This window comes from Microcaecilia unicolor, chromosome 7 (genome assembly GCF_901765095.1).
Source record: "Microcaecilia unicolor chromosome 7, aMicUni1.1, whole genome shotgun sequence".
Taxonomy (NCBI): Eukaryota; Metazoa; Chordata; class Amphibia; order Gymnophiona; family Siphonopidae; genus Microcaecilia; species Microcaecilia unicolor.
Window position 1 is genome coordinate 170,763,664 of NC_044037.1, and position 27,604 is coordinate 170,791,267.

At 40.9% G+C, this 27,604-nt stretch overlaps 1 protein-coding gene across 1 annotated transcript in view; it reads left to right on the plus strand.

Moving 5' to 3' along the window:
* RAPH1 (Ras association (RalGDS/AF-6) and pleckstrin homology domains 1) overlaps positions 1-21,636 on the plus strand; it is a 629,351-nt gene extending 607,715 nt beyond the window's left edge. The window contains exons 12-15 of the mRNA XM_030209745.1: positions 4,159-4,257; positions 4,653-4,773; positions 6,962-7,104; positions 18,116-21,636. Coding sequence (XP_030065605.1) covers positions 4,159-4,257; positions 4,653-4,773; positions 6,962-7,104; positions 18,116-20,104 — 2,352 coding nt within the window. The 3' untranslated portion in view covers positions 20,105-21,636. The remainder of the gene's footprint in view (positions 1-4,158; positions 4,258-4,652; positions 4,774-6,961; positions 7,105-18,115) is intronic.
* The last annotated feature ends 5,968 nt before the right edge of the window (positions 21,637-27,604 follow it).

Below are 27,604 nucleotides of genomic sequence, written 5' to 3' on the forward strand. Positions count from 1 at the left end.
GAACCAACTGTCGCGTCGGGTATCCTGCTGGAGGCAGTAATGTGATGTGAATGTGTGGACAGATGACCACGTCGCAGCCTTGCAAATCTCTTCAATAGTGGCTGACTTCAAATGGGCCACTGACGCTGCCATGGCTCTAACACTATGAGCCGTGACATGACCCTCAAGAGCCAGCCCAGCCTGGGCGTAAGTGAAGGAAATGCAATCTGCTAGCCAATTGGAGATGGTGCGTTTCCCGACAGCGACCCCTAGCCTGTTAGGGTCGAAAGAAACAAACAATTGGGCGGACTGTCTGTGGGGCTGTGTCCGCTCCAAGTAGAAGGCCAATGCTCTCTTGCAGTCCAATGTGTGCAACTGACGTTCAGCAGGGCGGGTATGCGGCCTGGGGAAGAATGTTGCCAAGACAATTGACTGGTTAAGATGGAACTCCGACACCACCTTCGGCAGGAACTTTGGGTGGGTGCGGAGCACTACTCTGTTGTGATGAAATTTGGTATATGGAGCATGAGCTACTAGGGCTTGAAGCTCACTGACCCTACGAGCTGAAGTAACTGCCACCAAGAAAATGACCTTCCAGGTCAAGTACTTCAGATGGCAGGTATTCAGTGGCTCAAACGGAGGTTTCATCAGCTGGGTGAGGACGACGTTGAGATCCCATGACACTGTAGGAGGCTTGATAGGGGGCTTTGACAAGAGCAAGCCTCTCATGAATCGAACTACTAAAGGCTCTCCAGAGATGGCTTTACCTTCCACACGATAATGGTAAGCACTAATCGCACTAAGGTGATTCCTTACTGAGTTGGTCTTGAGGCCAGACTCTGATAAGTGCAGAAGGTATTCAAGCAGGTTCTGGGGAAGGCAAGAACGAGGTTCTAGGGCCTTGCTCTCACACCAGACGACAAACCTCCTCCACTTGAAAAAGTAACTCTTTTTAGTGGAATCCTTCCTAGAGGCAAGCAAGACACGGGAGACACCCTCAGACAGACCCAACGCAGTGAAGTCTACGCCCTCAACATCCAGGCCGTGAGAGCCAGGGACTGAAGGTTGGGGTGCAGCAACGCTCCGTCGTTCTGCGAGATGAGAGTCGGAAAACACTCCAATCTCCACGGTTCTTCTGAGGACAACTCCAGAAGAAGAGGGAACCAGATCTGACGGGGCCAAAAGGGCGCTATCAGAATCATGGTGCCATGGTCTTGCTTGAGCTTCAGTAAGGTCTTCCCCACCAAAGGTATGGGAGGATAAGCATACAGGAGGCCGGTCCCCCAATGGAGGAGAAAGGCATCCGACGCCAGTCTGCCGTGTGCCTGTAGTCTGGAACAGAACAGAGGCAGCTTGTGGTTGGTCTGAGAGGCGAAAAGGTCCACCGAGGGGGTGCCCCACTCTCGGAAGATCTTGCGTACCACTCTGGAATGAAGCGACCACTCGTGCGGTTGCATGACTGCTCAGTCTGTCGGCCAGACTGTTGTTTACACCTGCCAGGTATGTGGCTTGGAGGAGCATGCCGAACTGGCAAGCCCAACGCCACATGCCGACGGCTTCCTGACACAAGGGGCGAGATCCGGTGCCCCCTTGCTTGTTGGTGTAATACATTGCAACCTGATTGTCTGTCCGAATTTGAATAATTTGGTAGGACAGCCGATCTCTGAAAGCCTTCAGTGCGTTCCAGATCGCTCGGAGCTCCAGGAGGTTGATCTGCAGATCCTTTTCCTGGAGGGACCACAGACCCTGGGTGTGAAGCCCATCGACATGGGCTCCCCACCCCAGGCGAGATGCATCCGTCGTCAGCACTTTCGTGGGCTGCGGAATTTGGAATGGACGTCCCAGGGTCAAATTGGTCCGGATGGTCCACCAGAGCAGTGAAGTGCGGCAACTGGTGGAGAGGCGGATGACATCTTCTAGATTCCCGGTGGCTTGAAACCAATGGGAAGCTAGGGTCCATTGAGCAGATCTCATGTGAAGACGAGCCATGGGAGTCACATGAACTGTGGAGGCCATATGACCCAGAAGTCTCAACATCTGCCGAGCTGAGACCTGCTGAGACGCTCTGGTCTGCGAAGCCAGGGACAGGAGGTTGTTGGCCCTCGCTTCGGGAAGGAAGGTCTGAGCCGTCTGGGTATTCAGCAGAGCTCCTATGAATTCCAGAGACTGAGTTGGCTGGAGATGGGACGTTGGGTAATTTATCACAAACCCCAGCAGCTCCAGAAGTTGAATAGTGCACTGCATAGACCGGAGGGCTCCTGCCTCCGAGGTGTTCTTGACCAGCCAATCGTCGAGATATGGGAACACGTGCACTCCCAGCTTGTGTAGGTACGCCGCTACCACCACAAGACACTTTGTAAACACTCGTGGGGCAGAGGCGAGCCCAAAGGGCAGCACACAATACTGAAAGTGCCGTGCGCCCAGCTGACTGTCACAAAATCAATAGATATCATGCTCATTCTTCACTTGCTGTTGTAAGTTTCTTTGCATTATAAATGTCCCAAACTTTATGAAAGCCCACTAATCGACCAGTCCATATTGCAGTCAGTTTAGTCATCTAATAGACATAATCCAGTTTACGAAATACTGTAGTCATTGAGGGCATCTTGGGTTGTTTCCATGCTGTTGCCAGAGCAAGATTGCTAGCCACAAAACCACTAAAGAGAGCCAAAACATTATGAAAATTTTACAGATTCAGCATATGTGGAGCAGATTATTCGCTGGAAACCTCTGAGATACATATTTGGTCATGCTCTAGGGTTCTGTATTCTTGGATGTATCTGATGAAAGAATAAATAAGATTGGAGCCTTCAGCAGGACCTGTGTGGCTGTGAAGTACAGACCTATCACATACTGGAAAGAAAATGAAATCCAGCATGAGTCCGTGTTTGTTTTTATTAGCATTGGCATTCATATGGGAACATTGCTGTTATTGGATCTTGTATTTCTGTTGGGTGTTTATAATACATTCTGTGGTTTGATAATGTTCTGGTGGCTGAATTATTCTTGGTCAAAACTGTGTTCTGTACAGGGTTGTACAGCAATGCAAAAATTATTCAAAAGCATGGAGTACGTGAGTTTCTAAGTCCTCTTTAAACAGATGAGGGTTAAGAAATTTAGGACTGGCTTAAAAATTAGATTGCATAGCCAGTCACCTAGGCCAAGAACTGCCACACAAACATAGAACCATCAATATGTACTTTGACCAGCAGGAAACATGGACAATTTTCAAATAGTCCATTTACCTGAGTAAATAGCTTTTGGAAAATTTCTGTCTGTATAAATAATGTTAAATATTTACAAGTATGAAGTCAGAGTATGCGTTTTTACAGGTTCCTTCAGAGAAGGTTGAATTCAGTTATTGAAATCTCAAGTGTCTGTGGTCCTAAAAGTTAATTGAGATTTAACACCTTACTGCTTTACTGTCTTCATTATTGTAATTGACTTCCTTTCCCCACATTGATTCTCTGTCCCACCCCTTTATTATGGACTTTAGGAGGGCTGTTTGTTTAGAATTTGTATGCTTGCTACATTATTTCTTTTGATGATGATTTACTTCTGTTAAATAGCCTTAAATTACCTATCCAATTAGTCTAGTTGTATAATTGATATAATTGCATTTAAAAAGTTAATTGAGGATGCTCGAGACTGAAGGTTCACCTCGGGCTTTTAATATCCTTGCCCTGGCTCTGAAGCAGCTTAAGTGATTTTGACAGGTTATGCATTTACTACTACATTGGTTAATTGTTTTGTTGGTACAACTGTCATTGCCTGGTAACATATAGCTGTAAGTACACTAAGGAATAAAATCTTGATCTGTTTTCTAGTATTACCTTCTTAAGCAAAGAATTGTGGTTACCATGTTAGTCCACTTGGATATGTGGAAATACGAGTCAACAAGTTGTGGATGATACCGTTTTATCGGACTAACTTAATATACCTATGATAAGCTTTTGAGAATTATTCTGGCCTAATGAAGACAGGATAACTCTTTAAAGCTTATCACTGATATATTGATATCACCTACTACTTGTTGACTTATTATCTTCATCATTTTTGGTCATGTTCTGCTTTCTCTTCTCCCAGATAAATAATGACACTTGCCCTTGCCTCACAAAGCAAGCCCTCCCTTCCTTCTGCAGATGAAAAGTTTTGAGTCTCACTTTTTCTCTCCTACAGCACCCTCAGATCCAGAAGAAATCTCAGTATATCAAGTACCTCTGCTGCGATGATATCCGAACTCTGCACCAGTGGGTAAATGGCATCCGCATTGCCAAGGTAAACGATGTGCTTTATTTTCTCTTCTAAATTTTAGTCTGACTCGAACAGCAGAACACCTCAAACCAAAATCTTCAGTCCTGCTCTCTGAATTTATTAAATGTAATGGATGCGATTTCCACTTGTACACTGCCTTGTTATCTGTTGTAAGGTGGTATAACAAATGTTTGCTAAATAACAAGACTGGTATACTTTCCCATCAAACCTTACACATTACTAATTTGTCTTATTATTTTTTTTCTCATCTCTCTCCTCCATTGCTACTCTTGATACAAGTGACTATTCCTTATTGGGTGCTTTGGGTTAAACTCCTTTCCAATAAATACCATAGAATCTACCCTTGCTGTTTTAAGTGCTCATGTCCTTTTGAAATGTCATGTTTTTTTTTCATTTAGTATGGGAAGCAGCTATATGTGAACTATCAGGAAGCACTGAAGAGGACAGAAGCAGCATATGACTGGACCTCTTTGTCTAGCTCCAGTATCAAGTCTGGCTCCAGCTCTTCCAGTTTACCAGGTAGAGATGAAATTGTATCTAAAATTACCCTAGAGTAGTGGTATAGATGGTATTTAATTTATCAGTCCAAAGCCTACTTAGTTTGCGTCTGGGTCTTTTTTGGAGCAGGAATACTTCTCTGTTTCCTGGTTCACATCCTTCGTCTCCATATGCATCCTACAATTGATATATGGATAGCAACATCCCTCTCTTCTGCATATTTTTGACTATGTCTGCTGTCCTCTATTGAAAATTACTGCTAGGCAGTGTTGTATCAAGCCCCGTAGTGCAATCTCAAATAGAATTAAGGATCAAATCATATTCCGATTATTAATGTGCTTCACATACTTTACCTGCAAGTTATATGCTATAATTGCACCTTTTATATTCTGCTTTGTCCCCAGTAGTTCAGAACAAATTACAACAAATAGGAATATTTTACAATGGTAGTTAAAAAATGTTACGATGTTTTCTATTCTTTTTTGTAGTGCCTGTAAGTAAGATTGTAAAATTAGTCTTTCTTCGTCTAACATGTTCAAACTAATAAACAGTGAGGAGTGAATATTAAAACTGGCTGTCTTGAAACATTTGCAGAAGTTTAAGGCTTGTTAAGGCATATATTAAATTTGCATGTGAGACTACTTCTAGGTGTTTCATGTGCATGCAGAGAAATAATGTGGATAAAAATGTTTGCTGTCATATTTGCTGTAGAAGAATGAGAGAGTTGAAGAAATTTATTTAACCAGGAAACACAAGTTGTGCAAAACAGTTTTTATGGGGGTTAGACTAATTACAACATGTACTGAACTGTAGTGAAAAGTAGTGTTCTCTATGATACATCAAATGTAAAGTGTAAATAAACATTTGTTACAAGTGGAACTGCAAAAATATGATTCCAGTTCACTTCGTTGAAGCTAGGCAGGTAGGGGTTAGACGGGAAATGTATTCACACTTTTATCAAAATATTTAATAGGCATGTGTTTGCCTTAAAGAACAACACATATGGCTGACTTGATATGTCGATGCCGTACATGAGACCTGACTCCTGCTTGAACTGGCAAGACCTGGGGATGCTGCAGAAGGATGATCACAGCTTCCCAGGAAGGAGTCTTGACAATTGTGCAGTAGAACCATCTAGTGGCCAAGCTCAGGATGACTGTGTTGCCGGGTTCAGAGGGTGCCATGTTCTGTTGCTGCCATGGCTGTTTTATACAGGGTTGTGTTCTGTTACGTGCACTTCTGAGTAAAATGTAAAAAGTGGTGAAACTCCGGGTTACAAAAAGTAGTAAAGATATTGATACTGCTGAAATTTCAAAATGCTTTTGTCTCTTCTATAGGTATTCATTTTTTTTTAATACTTATTTTCCTAAATGCATTAAGTCACAGGGAGGCTTATTTTCAAAGCACTTAGACTTACAAAGTTGCATAATAACCTATGGAACTTTGTGCTTTCAAAATGAGCCCCATGATGTCCGAAAAATCTCTGAATGGTAGATTTTCATTGCTGTTAAATAAGAGTTAAAAAAAAAAAAAAGGAATAAAACCCAACAGTAGCAAAATCTGTTACTAACAGAATTGTCCTTTTTTTTTTTTTCCTTCCCATGCCTTCCTTTATAGTCATCTCTTCTCTCTTTTCATTTAGAATGTTTTTGTTTGTTCCTCTTTTCTAGTAGTATCTTATGCCCCTTTCACCGTTCAGTGATGTTGCTTGCCCTTCCTTCTCCTTCCCCCTTTTTTTCCCTTTCCTTAGATCCCCCACCCCTCCATTCCCATTCCTGTTCTCTCATGGTATTTTTTGTCCATCTGCACTCATTGTGAATTTTCTTGCCCCTCTCTCCTCTGCCAAAATGCTTTTTTTCCCTCTTGTTCTCCCTTCTCTTGTGTGCTGTCAGGTTTTGTTATGTGTGATAAAGGCATATATATAAGTTTTATACAGAATCCATCCTAGCCATTACAAACAAAAGTTTACTCCATATGCATAATTAGTTATATTTCTGTTTTACATTTTTTTTTCTTTTAAAATGGACAGTGACCAGCAAAACTGAAAACTCTAACAAAAACCAGCAGTGCTAAATAATTTGAACGTTACTGAACATTTGACATCTTCAAATATGGCTTGTAGTCCATTTATCACTTAAGTTAAGGAACAGGGGTTTTAGGTCCCAACCTCAAAACTGGTATCAATATTTGTTTTTTTCATATTTTATAGAGTCTCAGTCAAATCACTCCAATCAGTCTGACAGTGGACTCTCAGACACCCAACCAGCAGGACATGCGCGTTCTCAGAGTGGCGTTAGCTCCATCTTCTCAGAAGCCTGGAAACGTGGCACTCAGCTGGAAGAAGCCAGCAAGGTAACTAGTACATTCTAGAGGAGGACCCTTGAATGGGAGATTTGGTTTTTATTTTCTAGGATTCATTTCATCTTCTCCTTTTCTCCTAATGTGTTGCATGACATATAATTGTATTAAGGCTAGATGGATTGCAGTTGGTTCTGGCAGAGCTCAGAGGCAGCCCTCCTCAAATACAAAGTGCTTTCAAAGCCTTGAACAGAGCTGATATTTGAGCAAAAGCATCTGAAATGTGACAGATGAAAAAATAAAAAACAAAAATCCAAGAGTGCTTTTAAAGAATCCTATAAAACCAGAGAACTCTGCTGGGGTACTCTCTTCGAGGGCATTAACTTGTGGTCATATTTGGAGGGAAATGAAAAGATTCAGGATCTGCTGGGGTCCTCGGTAGGCAGGAATATAGACGAACTATCTTAGCATTATAGCAGAATTTAACAAACTACTCTGAAATTCATTACGTTGTCCATATGGGGACCAGTGACCTGACTGGAAAAAAGAGGGGTGGGTCTTGACAAAAACCATAACATTTTCTGAGGTACTGCCTGTTCTGGTTAAGGGAAAGGAACGGCTATATGATATCATTGATTTCAATATGTGGTTCAAAGTGTGGTATAAAGCAGGTGTTTGTAGTTGTAGTAGGGTTAGGGCAATATATAAAACAGAAGTTTTTGCTGCAGGTATGGTCTCTATTTTTCTGTATATAAAAAACAACAAAGCAGTGGAATGAAATGCATTTATTGGAACAATACCTGACGTGGCCACGTTTCGCCCTCAGGCTGTGTCAGGGGTACAAACTATCAAAAGTGTATATAAATATATCATATACACTAATAGTGGGATGAGAACCATTATTCCAAAAATCTAGTTCCACTTATCTGCTACTTCCAACTGAACTGATATGCATGAACATTAATGCATATCAGTTCAGTTGGAAGTAGCAGATAAGTGGCAGGAATGTGGATGGAGGACTCCATTACAGCTTAGAGGGAACATTTGATGACAAATACTCCCAAGTAACAAGGTAGAAAAGGGATGCAAATATAAATATATATATGATACAGCGTGTAAGCTAGCAAAGAAGAAATAGCTGCAGGGGCTGTGATAAGTGATGCCTTATACAGAGTCACAGGTGTCACCACCTTTCTGAATAGACAGGGTGGGCCAAGCTGACCTGTATCTGCCATTTGCTATGATTATTATGTAAGAAACATATGGTATGGGGATCTCGTATTGGGCTGAGTATGGGATTTATATGCCTACCTATCCAAAGCAAAGGAATAGCAGCTGGGAAGAATGGAGGGATCAGTTTGTTTTTGCACTGCCATAATTTACTATTACTGCACCTGAATGTAATTTACCTTGATGTACTACATTAGTTCCATTTCTTATGTGCATTTTGCAAGTCGTTATTTTGTTTAGTGTTTCTCAACAATTGAGGCAGGAGAATTCGATTTGCGGCTGGTAGCATGCTGTTAAAATCAAAATAAATTGTTGGTGTGTAATTTGAAATGTTTGAACAGCACTACTTTGTTTCTTCCCCCCCCCCCCCCCCCCCACACACACACACAAAGAAAAAAAATTGGTACAACAAGGTCTTTTTATGTGCTGTTTTGTAAATACTGTGTTTTTTTCCTTTGTGTTCAGTGCTGATTTAGCTTTTAGTGGAGGGCTGTACGGCTTTCAGAAACTTGCTTAGAATACGAACTTTTTGAGTGACATTTTTTGACTTCAGTTTTTCTTTGCAGTTTTCTCATTGAAATGTGTGCAGTATGAGTGTTGACTTTTTCCGCTTTTACCAAATTCCACCAATAATTGTTTGTTGAAGTTATTTAGATTTTACTGGTTTTCTCAGTTTACTTGGTGACTTATTTTTTAGCGAAAAGGACATCTTTCAGAAAATGGAAAACAATTGCTAATGAAGAAAATAATAAAAAGCATAGGCACTGAAAAGTTAAATGCAAACTCATAGTAAAAATCTTTTCAAGTTCATTGGAAGCCTTGGAAGGGAATTATTTGACCCACTAGATGACCAAGAAGTAAAAGGGGCACTCACGGACAAGGCCAAAGCAGAAAACTTTTTAATGAATTCTTCACACTTAGTGATGCAGGTACCTCCCAAATAATCCTCCTTGGGGAAAAAACTAGTCAAACTTATAAGTACACAATGCTAGATTTCATAGCAGCAGATTTTTATAAGTAAATTCTGGAAATTAGGTTGAAATGCTTAGCCCAGTGTGCTTCAGTGGTCGAAGGATCAAATATCATCATGCCGTCTGTATCAATCCATTGTAGGACCGCATCTTAAGACTTTGTGTACAGTTCTGATCACCCTACCTCTAAACAGTTATAGCAGAATTAGAAAACGAATACAAAGGGCAACCAAAATGATAAAGGGGATTGAAGAATGGTTCTCATCTTGAAAAAGAGACAGAATAGCTAATAGGAAACACTTGTTTAAACTTCTAAGACTGAGAGATGTTCCTTGAAGTTAATAGATGGCACATTTAAAATAAATTGGAGGAAGTACTTTTTCACTCAATTCACATTTAAGCTGTGGAACATGTTGCTGGAAGATGAGGTTGAGACAGTGCAGTTAAGTTTAGAAAAGGTTTAGACAAGTTGTTGGAGGAAACATTTATTAACCATTAACCATGTAGACTTAGGAAACTACTTCTTATCCCAGTGATTCCCACACCTAGTCCTGGAGGCACCCTCAGCCAGTCAGGTTTTCAGGATATCCACAATGAATCTTCATAAGAGATTTGTTTGCGGATTAATACATTTCAAATATTTGAACATCTGTATCATATCACCCCTGTTTCTCCTTTCCTCCAGGTCAGCAAGTCTACTACTACTACTACTTATCATTTCTAAAGTGCTACTAGATGTACACAGTGCTGTACACTTGAACATGGAGACAGTCCCTGCTCGACAGAGCTTACAATCTAATTAGGACAGACAAACAGGACAAATAAGAGATAAGGGAATTACTAAGGTGGGGATGATAAAATAAGGGTACTGAACAAGTGAGTAAGGGTTAGGAGTTAAAAGCAGCATCAAAAAGGCTTTTAGCCTAGATTTGAAGATGGCCAGAGATGGAGCTTGAAAACGGGATTGGAAAGTAGTACAATAGCACTGCTGAAGATAAATGTAGTGTTTGCTGCACTCACTTCCTCCCAGCATCCCAGACTATAAAAACGCTATCCACCCAAGGGAAAGAGGCAGGGCATGCAGACCCATCTCCAATACTAACCCCCCCCCCCCCCCCACACACACACACACACACATACTGCACCCCTGACACCCTCCCTGAAAACCCCCCTCATGCACCCCAATCCAACTGTGAAACTGCTCTAGATAGCCTTAAGTACATAAGTATTGCCACAGTGGGATAGACCAAAGGTCCATCAAGCCCAGCATCCTGTTTCCAACAGTGGCCAATCCAGGTCACAAATACCTGACAAGATCCTGAAATAGTTCCATAAATTTTATGCTGCTTTATCCCACAAATAAGCAATGGATTTTCCCGAAGTCAATTTAATAATGGTCTATGGAATTTTCCTTTAGGAAGCCGTCCATACCTTTTTAAAACCCCGCTAAACTAACCACCTTTACCACATTCTCTGGCAACAAATTCCAGAGTTTAATTACATGTTGAGTGAAGAAAACTTTTCTCCGATTCATATTAAATTTACTACTTTGTAGCTTCATCGCATGCCCCCTAGTCCTAGTATCTCCTCATACAACTTGTAACGGAAGTTCCCTACCATTTTTGTAGCTTGTCTCTGAACCGCTTCAAGTCTTTTTACATCCTTAGCAAGATAAGGCCTCCAAAACTGAACACATACTCTGGGTGTGGCCTCACCTCCGACTTGTACAGGGGCATCAGCACCTCCTTTCTTCAGATGATTATACCCCTCTCTATGCAGCCTAGCATCCTTCTGGCCATGGTCACCACGTTGTCGCATTGTTTCAACACCTTTAGATCCTTGGACACTATCACCTCAAGGTCCCTCTCGTGAGCTGTGTTTATCAATCTCTCTCATTCACACAGACAATCAAGTTTCTGTGTTATACAAAAGGGAACCAGGATCCCTCCATCTCTGTCAAGAAGCCTTTAAGACTGTGGATTATCCATGTAGGCCATTCTCAAGCTTCCTACAGTCTGGTGAACAACAGTCATCTTGCAGACTCTGTCATTCCCTCAACCCATATGAATAGTCTCTAGACAAGTCACTTGTAAAGGTAATCAATAGAAATAAAACATGGAAAAGAAAATAAGATGATACCTTTTTTATTGGACATAATACATTTCTTGATTTCAGAAAGTCTGTGGTGTCTTGTATGAAGCTGTTTGTTTTGTGCACGAGAGGTTTCAGAATTCAAGAAATGTATTGAGTTATGTCCAATAAAAAAGGTATCATCTTATTTTCTTTTCCATGTTTTATTTTGTTTTATTTCTAATGATGGACAAGTCACTATTCCAGACATGGAGATTTCTATATATAGACCTGTTTGCTTCATAGGAGAACAACTACATAGTAACATAGCAGAAAAAGACCTTCACGGTCCATCCAGTCTGCTCAACAAGACAAACTCATATGAGTATACCTTACCTTGATTTGTACCTGCCTTATTCAGGGCACAGACCGTACAAGTCTGCCCAGCAGTATTTCCCGCCTCCCAACCACCAGTCCCGCCTCCCATCACCGGCTCTGGCACAGACCGTGTAAGTCTGCCCTCCACTATCCTCGCCTCCCAACCACCAACCCCTCTTCCCCCCACCTGCTCCGCCACCCAATTTCGGCTAAGCTTCTGAGGATCCATTCCTTCTGCACAGGATTCCTTTATGCATATCCCAAGCATGTTTGAATTCCGTTACCGTTTTCATCTCCACCACCTCCCGTGGGAGGGCATTCCAAGCATCCACCACCCTCTCTGTGAAAAAATACTTCCTGACATCTTTCCTGAGTCTGCCCCCCTTCAATCTCATTTCATGTCCTCTCGTTCTACTGCCTTCCCATCTCCGGAAAAGATGTTTGCGGATTAATACCTTTCAAATATTTGAACGTCTGTATCATATCACCCCTGTTCCTCCTTTCCTCCAGGGTATACATGTTCAGGTCAGCAAGTCTCTCTTCATATGTCTTGGAACGCAAATCCCGTACCATTCTCGTAGCTTTTCTTTGCACTGCTTCCATTTTTTTAACATCCTTCGCAAGGTATGGCCTCCAAAACTGAACACAATACTCCAGGTGGGGCCTCACCAACGACTTGTACAGGGGCATCAACCTTTCTTCTGCTGATCACACCTCTCTCTATACAGCCTAGCAACCTTCTCGCTACGGCCACCGCCTTGTCACACTGTTTCGTCGCCTTCAGACCCTCAGATACTATCACCCCAAGATCCCTCTCCCCCTCAGTACCTATCAGACTCTCACCACCTAACACATACGTCTCTCGTGGGTTTCTACTCCCTAAGTGCATCACTTTGCATTTCTTCGCATTGAATTTTAATTGCCAAACCTTAGACCATTCTTCTAGCTTCCTCAGATCCTTTTTCATGCTTTCCACTCCCGGGTGTCCACTCTGTTGCAAATCTTAGTATCATCCGCAAATAGGCAAACTTTACCTTCTAACCCTTCGGCAATGTCACTCACAAATATATTGAACAGAATCGGCCCCAGCACCGATCCCTGAGGCACTCCACTACTCACCTTTCCCTCCTCCGAGCGAACTCCATTTACCACCACTCTCTGTCGTCTGTCCGTCAACCAGTTCCTAATCCAGTTCACCACTTCGGGACCTATCTTCAGCCCATCGAGTTTATTTAAGAGCCTCCTATGGGGAACCGTGTCAAAAGCTTTGCTAAAATCTAAGTAGATTATGTCTATAGCACGTCTATGATTCAATTCTCCAGTTACCCAATTAAAGAATTCAATGAGATTCGTTTGGCACGATTTCCCTCTGGTAAAACCATGTTGTCTCGGATCTTGCAATTTATTGGCTTCCAGGAAATTCACTATCCTTTCCTTCAGCTTTACTTCCATTACTTTTCCAGTAACCGAAGTGAGGCTTACCGGCCTGTAGTTTCCCGCTTCTTCCCTATCACCACTTTTGTGAAGAGGGACCACATCCGCCGTTCTCCAATCCCTCGGAACCTCTCCCGTCTCCAAGGATTTATTAAACAAATCTTTAAGAGGACCCGCCAGAACCTCTCTGAGCTCCCTCAATATCCTGGCGTGGATCCCGTCCGGTCCCATTGCTTTGTCCACCTTTAGCTTTCCAAGTTGTTGATACACACTCTCTTCCGTGAATGGTGCTCTATCCACTCCATTTTCAGGTGTACTTTTGCCAGTCCCTCGGGGTCCTTCTCCAGGATTTTCTTCAGTGAAAACAGAACAAAAGTATCTATTTAGCAAATTGGCTTTTTCTATTGCCCTATGTTCTGCTACATCTGACCTACAGTATGGTGACTGATTCACGATGCCTTTGCTGGTTCATGGCAGCAAGAGCTGTTCTCTTTTTCACCTTCTCATATCTCAGGTCTTCCAGAACATAGTTTGAGACAAGGCACAGGTTATTCTTGTTGTTACTTATTGGCTCCGGAAGATAGGATTCACTTTATTGTTTTCACAAGCAGTGGGTCTGCCATATTTGGGAACTCATCCAACTCTGACACAACAGCAAGGCAGACTGTTGCACCCCAACCTACAGTTTCTGAATCCGGTGGCCTGGATATTGAATGCACAATGATTGTACATATCCAAGGAAATCTGGGACATCATCTTAGCTTCCACAGAAAACTCTCCAACTAAAAGACTTTATTCTAAATAGACTTGCTTGAATAACCTTCTTCATGTTTCCAATTCAAGTCTTAAAACAACCTCTGTTAGACTTCATTTGTCTGCTGTGATGGCATGTCTTGACAGTCTCCCTTCATCCTTTAGTGTCTTGGTTCATGAAGGGCCTGATGAACATTTGACCACTCACTAAGGAACCAACTCTTACCTGGGACCTCAGTGTTTTGGTGGAGCTACTTGACCCTCCCCCCTTCTGGGATAAGGGGATGCTCAAACATCTGACACAGAAAACTGTTTCTAGTTGCTGTCACCTCAGCTAGAAGGGTCAGTGAATTGCAGACCCTAGTACGATTCCCACCATATACAAAATTCATGCATAATAAAGTAGTTCTACACATCCACCCCAAGTTTCTAACCAAGTTAGTATTGGAGTTATGAAACTGCAATACTACCTTGGTCAGAAACTTGGGGTCGATCAATTCATTGACTTTCCAACATTTTTTTTCCTAAGCCTGACTCCCGAAAGACAGAAGTTCTTCATGTGCTGGGTTGTTGGGTATTACTTTATTACCTCAAGCAAACAGAGACATTCCAGCAAAATTCACAAATTTTCATCACATTCAATCCAAACAGTCTGGGATTATCAGTGTTCATTTGTATCCCATCATGGATCTTGAATTGTATCAACTTTTGTTACTCTAAATATAACCTGATCTCTTCAGAGAATGTCACACTGTTTGCTTAACCCCACTCTGCTCTTACTTCCTGTCTCTGAATGAGGCCAAGGGAAAGAATAACTGCACAAATTACTAGAAAATTGCAAAAGCTTTCAGGAGCAAAGTCATGTCATTCGCTTAACCTCAGCGAAATCACACCTGACTGGCTCAGCTCCCTCAGGTTCTTTGCTCTTTTATTAGAAAAGCATTGTCATACGTTAACAAGTCAACAGTTTCATATCATAGATCATATGATACAAGCTATGAATAATAATCTGCTATCATCAGGTCACTGGAGAATCAGGGCAAAGTTCAACAACTTCAACAATTCCAGTAAAGTCTGTTTTATAAAATTTATATGAATGAGGAACTCTGCTTGGAGCTGGCCTCCGTTATTTCTGCATGGCCAGGGGTCCGAGGGTATGTAAGCTAAGAATGTATATTATTCTTAGTTCCCTGTTCTTTCTCTTATTTACAAGAAAGGCTAGCAACGCCAGGCAACTTCTGGCATCTGGACTAGATGTCCATTAATAAGCAGGATCAGATTTGTCTGTTCAGGAAGAAAAGCATTTGTTCACTTTTAACTCCTAATATTCCTTCTGAACCAGGAGGTGGAGGGGCACCATTATTTTCATATATGTTTTCAATATCATCAATGCCTTAGTGTCTTCGAGCAAAAAACTTCGATAGCTAACCTCCCCTCTGCTTCTATTGCAGAAATTTGCAGGGCACCAATATGAATGTTGATTCATACTTTTACTGAGCACTACTGCCTATAGGCCTTCTCCCAACAGGATGCTGCTGTTGGTCTGTTTGTCATCAGAAAACTATTCACCATATAAATCATTCCACCATCCACTTTTCTCATGGTCCACCTCACTATGCTAATTATTCCATGTGCGGCCATCAGCTCTGGAGTAGATAGCAAGGGTACCTGTATCTTCCCTGTTTGTTGATGGAGAAAGTATAGTTTCTTACCTGGAACAGGGGTTCTCCACAGACTGCAGCCTCACTTTTCCCACCCACTTTCTCTTCTACTTTGTGAATATGCTAAGATATTGACTGACAGGGGAGGAGTCATGGTTAATGCAGGAGCATCCATGCACTTCAGTGGAGGGTTCTTTGAACTAGAGGAGAACACTGCATATGGATTCATCCGGAGAATGTCACCAGTGAGTGTGGTTGCCTCTCCTCTACTGTCTACAGAGAAACCCCAATTACAAGTAAACAACTATGCTTTCTAGGGCATTTAATCAGAAGTTCTCATAAACCAAGTGTGCAAACCCTGTTTATATTTTGTTTAGTCAAATTTCTTTTGTCATTCTGCACATATTCTCAAAATGGATTATAATAAAAAGAAAACACACAAAATATTTATAATGCACATGTTCATTGTAGGCAGTTATCAAATAAGGACAAGGTACTCTGTGGAAGGTTCACACAAATTTGCCACAGGGTGAAAATTACCCTCAGCGTAACAATACTGCCTTCCAATGAAAGATGTTTTCTATTCTCCTGTCACCCTCTAGGGTTTTTTTTTATACCACTTGTGTTTTTTCCTGTTGCCTTACTGTCTCAGGTGGCAAAAGCGAAGCCCAGCACAACTAAGGTCTGCAAACCCATGATGCTTTGTACGGGGCAGAACTAAGGTTAGGGGTGTTACTTGGAAAATGTATTAACTGGTGGCTGATATAACCAGAATCCCACAGACTAACCCTTCACAAAGATCCTACTAGTTTCCTGAATATTTGTTTTTGCGCCTGAGCCTGTTGTGTAACATAATTGCTTTAATTTTACCAAGTTAAAATACAACTGCTTTCATTTTAACCTCCCCCCCTCCACTCCAGAAAAAACCACACACACATATACAGTTCGTGTGGATCAGGTTCTTATATTTGAATTATAAATGTGAAATTTGCTCTGCACTAATAGCAACTCTAATGCAGAGCAGATTTCATATTTCACTTCTATTAGGTTATATTACATTACCCTATTTCTTACATTCCACATCTACCCATAGAGTTCAGTGCAGATCACAACAAGAAACAGACAGGCTATTCCTGTGAATTAACATCAAATCAACTTGAAAGAAGAGTTTTAAAGAAATTTTTATTATGAGTGTTGTTAAACTTTTTTTATTATTTTAGTTTAGTTCAAGTTGATTAGATGTTAATTCACAGGAATTGCCTGTTTTGTTTCTTGTTGTGATCCGCACTGAACTCTATGGGTAGGTGTGGAATATAAGAAATATTTGTTATGCCATGCATCTACAGTGTCAATCTAAGCTGTTTACATACTAAGGAGCCCTATTACAAAGTAGTGTAGACACGTGTTTTGGGCGCGCGCAGAATCATTTTTCAGCACACCTGTAAAAAATGCCTTTTTAAAAAATTTTGCCCAAAATGGAAGTGCGGCAAAATGAAAATTGACCTAGCAGTAAAGTCTCACTCGGTAACCGGGTGGTAATGACCTAAGTGTGTTAAATGCTACTTGGCGTGCATCCAATACGCATGCCAAAAATGAAATTACCACAAGAACCACGTTGTAGCCGGGCAGTGACTCCATTTTGGTGCATGTTCCGCGCACGTAGATGCTTACACGGCTTAGTAAAAAGGCCCCTAAATCATTAAGGGGAATATAACATAATTTGTTATTTATGTTGAGATATGGACAGCAAGGAAAAGCATACATTAATATTAAGCTAAGAGGTACAAGAGAAAGCTAAAATCTATGTAGCGAGATTCTGTTATACTGAAGTTCTGGACAACCTGTTATGTTAAACAGCTCCCATTATAATGGATAAAGAAATGTAAGCTATCTTATTAAAACATTGTAGAATATGAGGGCAATTGTTTAGTTGATGGTATTTTCTGCTTGATTGTTACTGGAATGCCAAAAGTCACTGGGACTTTGTAGAAAAGGGTTGCATCTCATGCAGTTTGGTGCAGATGGAATCACTGTCCTTAACTTTAGAATTGTCTTGCCCAGACTGTGCAGGATAACATCCCTTGTACAGTGTCTTCAAAAGAATTTACTAAGTCAGAATATAAGTATTCCTTTAGAAGTTGGAGAATAAGGCCACTACCAGGCAGACTTCTATGGTCTGTGCCCTGAAATTGGCAAGGACAAATCAAGATCAAGTATACATATGTAGTATCACATCTAACCTTATGCTATGAATTTATCTTGTTGGGCAGACTGGATGGACCGTACAAGTCTTTTATCTGCCATCATCTACTATGTTACTATGACATGACATTTTAATAGGAGAAGAAAATCCCAGCTGAAAAATTGGCTTCCTTTAATTGGTTCATGTAATTTCTAGCATCTGTCACCTCAAAATACATTTTAGTTTTCTCGCCTTGTGTGCCTTTTAATTTTTTTTCTTTACAATTTAGCATGTGGTAACCTTCACTGCTCCCCTTGTAACTGCATAGTATTTCCTAGTTTAGAGCAAGTCTTAATGGTTTTCTCTCTTTTTTTTTTTTCTTACAGGTCAGAATGGAATCTGTTCATCGGCCCTTTGCTTCACTTATGCCCCCTTTATCCCCTCACGCAAAAGCCATTACCCCCCATGCTACTTCACAGCCATCCCCTCCTGCTCCTCCCCCTCCTCCTCCTCCACCCCCACCTCTTCCACCACCTCCACCTCCTCTTCCCAGCCAGTCCCCTACCCCTACAGTCTCAACACCCACATTGTTTGCAAAATATAGTACTATAACTAGGTTGCAGAATGCCTCTCAGTATTCTGGGTCTCAGTTCAAATCACCTGCTATTAGCCAGCAAATTTCACCACATTTGCATTCAGGAAAACCTCATATGATGGTAACACCTAATGGAGGAATTCCTCCACCTCCTCCCCCACCTCCACCACCACCACCCCCTCCACCAGGATCAGCTATGGCAATGCTAAAACCAGCACCATGTACCTCATCTGTACCACTGTTCACTCCTCCACCACCACCTCTAAAAATGCATCAAGTCCAGGAAAATAATATTTTTCAGACTGCTCCGTCGCCACCGCCTCCACCACCTCCCCCACCACCAACTCCTCCAGCATCCCAAGCTCCTCAAAAACCTTTTCTAACAATCCCACCACAGACAGCTCCCAAGACTACATCACCTGTTAACCATATCCCAGCCTCAGTCCCAGCCCCTGCCCCTATTCCCTCTGTTCCTTCAGTGAAAAAGCAACAACATTTAGCAGCTTCCCTAACCTCACCACCACCACCTGCAGCTCCTGTTTCTGCAGGACCCACTCCTCCGCCAACTTTACCAAAACAGCAGAACTACTCTTCCAAACCACCCCTTTCTCCACAATCGCCTGTGCCATCCATTGTGAAGCAGATAGCTAGTCAGTTTCCACCACCAGCACTTCCAGAGCCTCAAACCTCAAAGCCTATTCCATCAGGTATGGTTCCACAGTCCCCTCCTGCAGTCAAAGCTAAACCTAAGTGGCAGCCTGGTTCTGTTCTCTCTCCTGAATTTCCACCCCCTCCGCCCAAAAGCAGTTTAGTATTCCCACCTCCCCCTTCTCCTGCTACTTCTCCAGCTCCACCATCTCCATCCACACCAGATAAAATGAATTCTCCAGTCAAAAAGCCTGGCAAAACTTCCAGCCCTGGAGGGAAGAAGCCACCACCAACGCCTCAGAGAAACTCCAGCATCAAATCCAATAGCTCTGCAGAGTACCACGAGTCGAAGAGGCCCTCTGTGGATAGCCTTGTCAGCAAATTTGTGCAACCTTCAGAACCTCCAGGATCACCATCCAAGGATTCACTGCCTCCTCCTGCAGCTCCTCCAAAACCTGGAAAACTCAGTCTTTCTGGGGTGAATCTAGCCCCAGTTTTTCATCAAGAAGGCATTCCCGGGAAAACACAAAGTTCGTACATGTCAGCAAAGGACCATGTTGTAGAATTTCCCTCTCCCCCTTCTGATTCTGACTTTCCACCACCTCCACCAGAATTAGATCTTCTCCCTCCTCCACCAGTGGATGCACCAGCTCTGTTTTCAGGCAATACCGCACCAAAAGTTGCTGTTGTTAATCCTCAGCCTCAGACATGGTCTAAGTCATCTGTAAAGAAAGCACCACCACCCACACGCCCAAAAAGAAATGATAGCACTCGTTTGATGCAGACAGAAATAATGGAACCACAATTACCAGTCAACTCTCAAGTGCCCACGTCACCTAAGCCCAGCCTTAGTGTGCAACCGGGATTCTTAGCTGACCTGAATAGGACTCTACAGCGTAAATCTGTCACTCGTCATGGCTCCCTTTCTTCTGCTCGTATGTCCAGATCAGAGCCAACAGCCACGATGGATGATATGGCACTTCCCCCACCACCACCTGAACTGCTAGGTGACCAGCAAAAGGCTAGCTGTTATGGAGGCAGTCATATATCAGGTTATGCAACATTACGAAGGGGGCCGCCACCTGCTCCTCCTAAACGGGACCAGAACACCAAGCTTTCTAGAGACTGGTAACCAATCTATGATAAATTGTCTTTGCATATGGTGGGTTTAAAAGGTAATTCTACAATCAGCCTGATGAACTGTACAGAACATATAGGAGCTTCTTGTATGATAAGACTGGATCAAGAGAAATAGCTACTGATGGTTGCAAAGGGCAATTCTATACATTCCCCTTTTCGTATGTAGAGTTCTTTAAGGTAGGAGTTTGAGGGAGGCAGGCAGGCATCCTCTATTTCAGTTGTGTCTCATCTTACTAATGGATAGGACCAAAAATGTTTCCTACTTTTTCTGCATTTATGAAAATATATTTTGTAGTGTATGTCAGCTTGACATGGCTGTGCATGTATTACAAATGTAGGTATATATATATATTTACAAGACATATAAAATAAAAATAACCAGAATGTTTTTTTGTATACCTTGCTTATTTTTCCAGTCAGCTGAAAGATGTTAATAAACTTGTTGCTAGTTGGAATTTCAGCTTAGACTGTTTAAATTGTTTTAGTGTTGGTAGCAGTTTTTATTTTCCAACTTAAGCTCAACTGACCAAGTCCATTTTAAACATGAAAAAGATCTTGCAGGTACTATTGATGGATGAATGGATAACAGATTACCAAAATAGCTGGTATTTAAACACTGCCATTTGAAAAATTCAGACTTATTGTAAACATTCTGGTCATTACACTACTGAAAAAAATATATGAAGAAATATATATGTCTAAAATGACTGTCAGGTGCATAATGGGTTAGAATACAATGTATTTGTCTTTCTCATGACTGAAATTACAACCGATTTTGATAATTTTATTCATGAGTGGGGTATATTCACATTGCAAAATCTGTTCTGTAATAGAACAGACCAGAGGGGAAATATCAAGTCATGTAAGCCACTTGGAACCTGAATTTTGGAGCAGCTTGATTTGGATTTTTCCATGGCTGCTAATGTTGGTGGTTTATTTTGTTTATTTGTTCTATTTGGTGGGAGGGGGGGTTGCAGTTTTTATATGTAGCCACAGATAAGCACAGTGTACCGAAGTCATCTTTATATTATGTTGGGTTTTCATGTCTGCAATGCATTGTAGTGCAGGCTATAAAATGAAGATTTTGTACTTGGAAAATATTTGTAGTATATAAAAGTGACCAGTGGTTTTATGTGACCTTTGTTTCATGTATTAGGAGATACCTTTAACTTCACCATCATTTGCCTGCCCTGAAGTAAAGAAGGGCTTGACTCCACAACTCTTAAGAAGAGAGCAGGTGGAATAGCTCTCTCGAGTCCTGCTAATGGGGATAGTACAAAGAGTTTCCATTTGTGTTGTCATGATATTTAATATTGAGCTTAAAGTTCTAGAGCTGCATTTTTTTAGATCCCTCAATAAAATAAAAAGGAATTGTTGCATAATCGAGATTTTAACATATCTGAACTGAAGATTGACAATGAAATGCTTCCCCAAAGATACATATAGCTATAAAAACAGAGATATATGTATATATATCCATCCCTCCATTGCCCCTGGTACAAAATAAGTACCTGAATATATGTAAACCGCTTTGAATGTAGTTGCAAAAAACCTCAGAAAGGCGGTATATCAAGTCCCATTTTCCCTTTCCCTATATATATATTTCTAAGAGCATAACTTTTTTTTTTCTTGGGCTTGTTTGCTTCACAAGCTCTCCTTTTACCCTTGCTAGTTTGATAGTTCACTGAGTGACAAAGGTTAAGGGTCTCTTATAAACACTACCAACTCCAGTTTTAAATCATACTGTTTTTGTATTATATGTTGTCCTTTTCGAGTACCAGACTTTGTGATAATGTAGTACATAAGTGGTCTTGCCTACTCTGTATTTATACAGCACAGTGTAAAATTACGCTTATATATCTCCCAAAAAGGCATAGTGTACTTTTGTTAACCCACAAGTCTGAGGTTCATGAATCATGATACAAATTGGATCAATTTTGTAGATAAGAGTAACAATGCACTACGGAAGAATGTTCCCTAATTTTAAAAGTAGCACGAGTTTGCTTTTCAAAAAGAAGGTGCTAAACCATTAGCCTTCCCAGAAGAGTTTGTATCTAATTGAAGACCCCAAACTATCTCCTGGAAATCTTGAATTATTTTTTATAGTATGTTTTTAGACCATGAAAACTCACCACTCTGTGCTTTATAAGTCAATGCAGATTCATAAGACTATTTTTGTATCTTTTGAACTGTTCACAGCGTTTGTGTTAAAATTTGACCATTTTATGCTCAAAGTGTCCTTAATTACATTTGCATCATTGAGTAAAAAATTAAGCATGTATAACTTCATCTGGCTATCACCATAGCATCATCAACTGCTGTACACTTTAGGTGACAGATAGTGAACGTGTGGTACTTATGCCCAGTTCTACTGGCACTTAAGAGTCAAAACCGAAAATGAAGTCCAGTTGAGATTGGCATCCACCTAAGTGTTAAGGTTAAAAGCTTGGCACTTCATGGGAACTGTAAAGTGTTTGCCTAATTAACTGATATAGTAATCGGATTTTAGTACTGAATTTTCAATTGCGCTGCCCCTAAGAAGTTCACCTAATGGATTAAGCTTTCCATGAAGTAAGCACGTATGTAGTTTCACTGGCTATCTGTTGCAAGCTATGTGTTACCCCCTCTAATACCAGAAATACTTGCTGATTTGTTTCACTTTACTCACTGCACCCCCAGTGGTGCGCTTCAGCCATGGATTAAGATATGTAAGAGTAGAATGTATCTCTTGTTCTACTAGATTCAAAGCTAGTGCTGTCGTGTATAGGCATTTCCAATGGCAAATAAATAATGTGCCTGTGATCCAATCAATGTTTTTCTTTCTGGGAGCATGACTAGAATGATTAAGAGGAAGAGGGCTGGATGCCTAAAATCAAAAGTTAGTTGGAGAATACATTACATTGGTCTATGAACGCCAGAAGGGGGACAATATGCTACATCTTTTTTACATGCATTAGACCTGACTTTGAAAACAAAGTAGTAACTATTTGTGTGTGAAAATAGTGTTGGTGCAGTGAGTTTTGTAAGATACACAGTTTTTTGTTTGATCCAACCGTTTCCTTCTCTTCCCTTGAACTTCCCGCTCATTTGGAGCCAGGACTGAGATCTTTCGATGAGCATCGATTCACAACTACCTGGGATTTCCCCCCTCTTTTATTTACCTTTAGGCCAGTTAACAGTGAGAGTCCTTAGCCATGCACCAGGACCCCTTCAGGAATGCTGTAATCATAGGCCCTAAATCCAGCCACTAGGTGTCACCATTGCGTGATGCCTATGACTTCCTCCCTCAACAGATGATGTGACTGCTGCTTCTACAGCATTAGCCAACCCGGGAATGCAAAACCTGAGCCAGGAATCAAACTCCAAGCTTGCCAGTTATAGATAATTCAATATCGCATGTATTTGCACAGCAAACAGCAACTCCATTTCATAACACCAATAATACCTAATCATTGCATCTTGTTTACTTCAAGCTTGAAAGATCTGATATTTTAGGAAAGTAAAAAGATTGTTTTTAAATTATTTTGCATCGTCAAACAGTAAGAGTACTTTGACTCCTCTTTTCACACACTGATCCAGGCCTTATCAGTTTCAAGTCTTGATTACTGTAACTATCTATACAGGAATAACAATATGTAGTCCAAAACGATTACAAAGACTTCAAAATACAGCTATTCAGCGTGCATGCTGATTTGATTCTACAAAACTGTTACTCATGAAAGTACCACTGATTGTTACTGATTGTTGATTGTTACATTTGTACCCCGCGCTTTCCCACTCATGGCAGGCTCAATGCGGCTTACATGGGGCAATGGAATACGTAACCATTGGTTATGTATTCAATATAGAATACAGTTTAAAATTCTAGTTCTTGCACATAAAGCAATTCATACCGAGAATCCTTTGTACTTAACTTTTACATAGATATATTCGCTGTTTAAACATAAAGCACCCCTAACGGGAACCAAATTCCACTTGATCAAATGTGTGTACAAAACAAAAAAGTGGAAGCATAATCACTTTATAGCTAAGTGTATGGTGGAAGAAAAATCTCATAAGCCCAGGCAGTGATCATGCAAAATAGTTCAAAACTCTGCTTATCAAGATGGCTTCCAGTTTAGTCACTGGTTAAAAAACCACTACTCTTAAAACTCATCAAATGTGAAAATCAATATTAAAGAAATTGTTCTAGGCACACAATATCAAATGTAAATAAAACTGCTCTTATCCGAGTTTAAACATAAACTCACACTACCATCACCATCAGTGGCTAGTTATGCGTGTACACACTCTAGTGCTTTCTTCTTTTATTGCACCAACTCTGGAATGCTGTCCTGTAACCTTAGAGCTGAACCCATTTGGAAACGATTTAGGGCCCTTTAAAAAGCACATAACCTAGGTCGAAGGAGGAAGGTCTGCCATACAATAATCTGGACTCGATATCAGTGTTGTTGAGTGAACTAGTATGCTTCCTGGTTGAGTGTGTGCATGCTAAGTGTATGTATATATGACCTGTTTCTGAATTTTGATTGAATATGGATGTGTGCTCTGGTATGAATGGTTAGATTCTTTAGCTGGCTAAAAATTGAGTTGTTTTCCTTTTTTTTATTTTATTGATTGTAAACCATTTTGACATGTTTATTGCGAGCAGTATATGAAACACTAATAACATAACCTTTACAGTATTGACAGGGAATCTTAGTTTAATTGGTGCAGCCCAAACTGATTCAGATGGCCTATAATCCTGTGGCAGCCTTTCCTAATACTATTGGAGCAACACTCTGTGCCAGTCAAGTGAGTTATTTTTTGCAGTCAGCAAGAACTGAATCAGGTGCAGCATATACATATGTGCTATTATAATCTTGCTCTGTGTTGAAAGTAAAGATAAGGATTCTTTAATTTGGGGGTCTGCTAAGAATGCAGAACCTAATGATCTAAATCAGGGGTGGGCAACCACGGTCTTCAAGGGCCTCAACCCAGTCGGGTTTTCAAGATTTCCACAATGAGTTATACATGCAATTTGCATCAACTGTTTCCATTGTATGCAAATAGATCTCAAGTATACTCATGGAAATCATGAAAACCCGACTGGGTTGGGGCCATCGAGGGCCATGGTTGGCCCACCCCTGACTAAATCGCAAAAGCCAAAATGGAATCTGCATAAGTAAAGCTTATATGTGTGTTATAAAATGGAATATGATTTTTTTTTTAAGTTCTCTGCTAATTGTTATAATAAAGTGGATTTGGTTCCAGGCTTAATTCAAACTGTGTCTGTGGCTGCCTGCCATATAATGTTGAAAATCTGTTAACCAGCAGAGTGTGTAATAGCAGATCAGATGGGCCAATTTAGCATTTGCTGTGAATAACAGTTCAGTAATAGGCTAAATATGTACCAGATTTAAAATGATTGCAAAGCCTTCAATTCTTACTCCACATCTCTCCCCAGTGTTTTCAGAGTACATCTGTCATCAGAGAGGATAGGGAGGCCAAAGAGAAGTGATTGTTGAAGTTTCACATAGAGGAAGTTGATGGAGAGGTAAAATGAGATGAAAGTCCATGTATATGAAACAGCAGTTTGCAATTGGCCAGTTACACAAACAAATTGTTTAGAATGTTGGAGGCACATGGTCCTCTCAATCCAGAATCAAATATTATCATAAAATGTTAATAATTCCTTTGAACATCTATTGCTGGTGAATATCCTGCACTTGGAATTACTTGGGGAATGATAGTTGCTTTTGTCATCTTTTTTTCACCAATCTATAGAAAAATAACCATTCTGGATATACCCCGTGTCCTGAAAAACCGTTACCCCTTAGATAGTATCAAAATACTTTGCAATTGTTTAAACATTTAATATGACCTTTGAAAATACATTAGTATAATGGGGGTTTTTTCTTAATCCATAATTTGTGTTGTGTCCTCCTTCAACCTTGACACATTCACGATCTCTTCGATGCCACTGAGCTGTTGGCTCAATGAATTTTGGTATTCCGTTAATTAAGAGCTGAACTGATTTGCAAATCTGATGTGCTGCAGCTCCATCCTGTTGAAAAATAAACAATACTCAGAAATATCTCAAATTTCAGGTAGAAGTGTCTGCTGCAGTAGGAAAAATGTTGGGGGTCCCGTTTTTCCCGGACACTGTGTATATGGAATTTTTTGGTGTGAGCTGAGGGCTTGTAATTTGTTGTCAGTGAAAAGGGGACAAAATTGGTCATTAAGGAGCATATTAGACGGCTGAGCTGCAGTCCTATTTAAACAAGCAATAATACCAAGCCCTTCCTTTGTGGTGGTATAAGGTAGTAGAAAACAATTCACTGGTCAGTTTTCTATAAAGTGTAATTTGCTAAAGGCTGTTATGTTATATTGTGCATTAAATTATTAATACATTTTAGTAAGCCGGCTCATTTTGCTTAGTGTAAGCTGCGTTAGAGTCGGCCATTAACATGCATTTATAACATGCATTATAAGGCAGCAGAATTTTAGCACAGCTTAAAAAATCAACCTGACTCTTAAAATTCAGCACTACCTCCCTTCTTTGAGAGATGCTGCCTTATACAGCTCTATAGTCTGATGGAATTGATAAGGATATGTTTTATTTTAAATATTTACTCAGTTTTCTATAACTGAATATTACTTTAGGTGGAAGTTATCAACGTGGGCTACCATTAAGATGTAACGGTACATTGTGCTAAAATAGCATGACTTGTGGTAAAATAAACCGTCATAATGGTAGCCCAGATTGATAACTTCTCCCCTTAATATCTTGTCAGGGAACGTTTCCAAGTTTATTCTTCCAAGTTAATGTTTGTTTTATATCAAGTATAAATAAATAAGGAGGGCAGAAAGGGACTATAATATGAGGAGAAAGTCAGAGGGTGAGTAATGCAGAAGGTTAGGATATTAATCTGGGGAGTAGCAAAGAGAGATGCTATTATTAGACGCCAATCATCTCAGCAACCATTGTCGTGCGGCTGGGATTGAAGGCTGTAGAAAATAGGTGTGCTTTGAGTTGGGCTTTGAAAGTTGATAAGAGTGGTTCGGTGCGGAGTGATAGACACGTTAATAACTAGGCCGCCTGAAACAGGTTTGTTTCACCATTCAGAGTATTCCAGAATACTCAGTAAATGCCAGTCTGGTAGAAAGATGCCACCTTCTTTGGAGGCAGGATCGGTGCTAGACATGATGTGGCCAAGGCCAGATGCTAGGGAGGGGGTCCCAAAGGTTGCTTGTAGGCTGTCCCGCTTTCAACTTCATTCAGGTTTGGGGCTCCCTGTAACATGAGGGCCCAGTGCAATTGCCCTGTTTGCCCACCCCTAAAGCTGGCCCTGTTTGGAGGCTCCACTGTGTAATGGGCATAAGAGATTTTTCTTTAACAACACCTACCAGATGAGAGAGTTTATCCATGCAAATAATGAGTTAGCAGTAAGAGTGTGTGAAAATGGTTGCCTTTTTAAAACATATGCTTGTTTAGAATTTTAAAAATGGG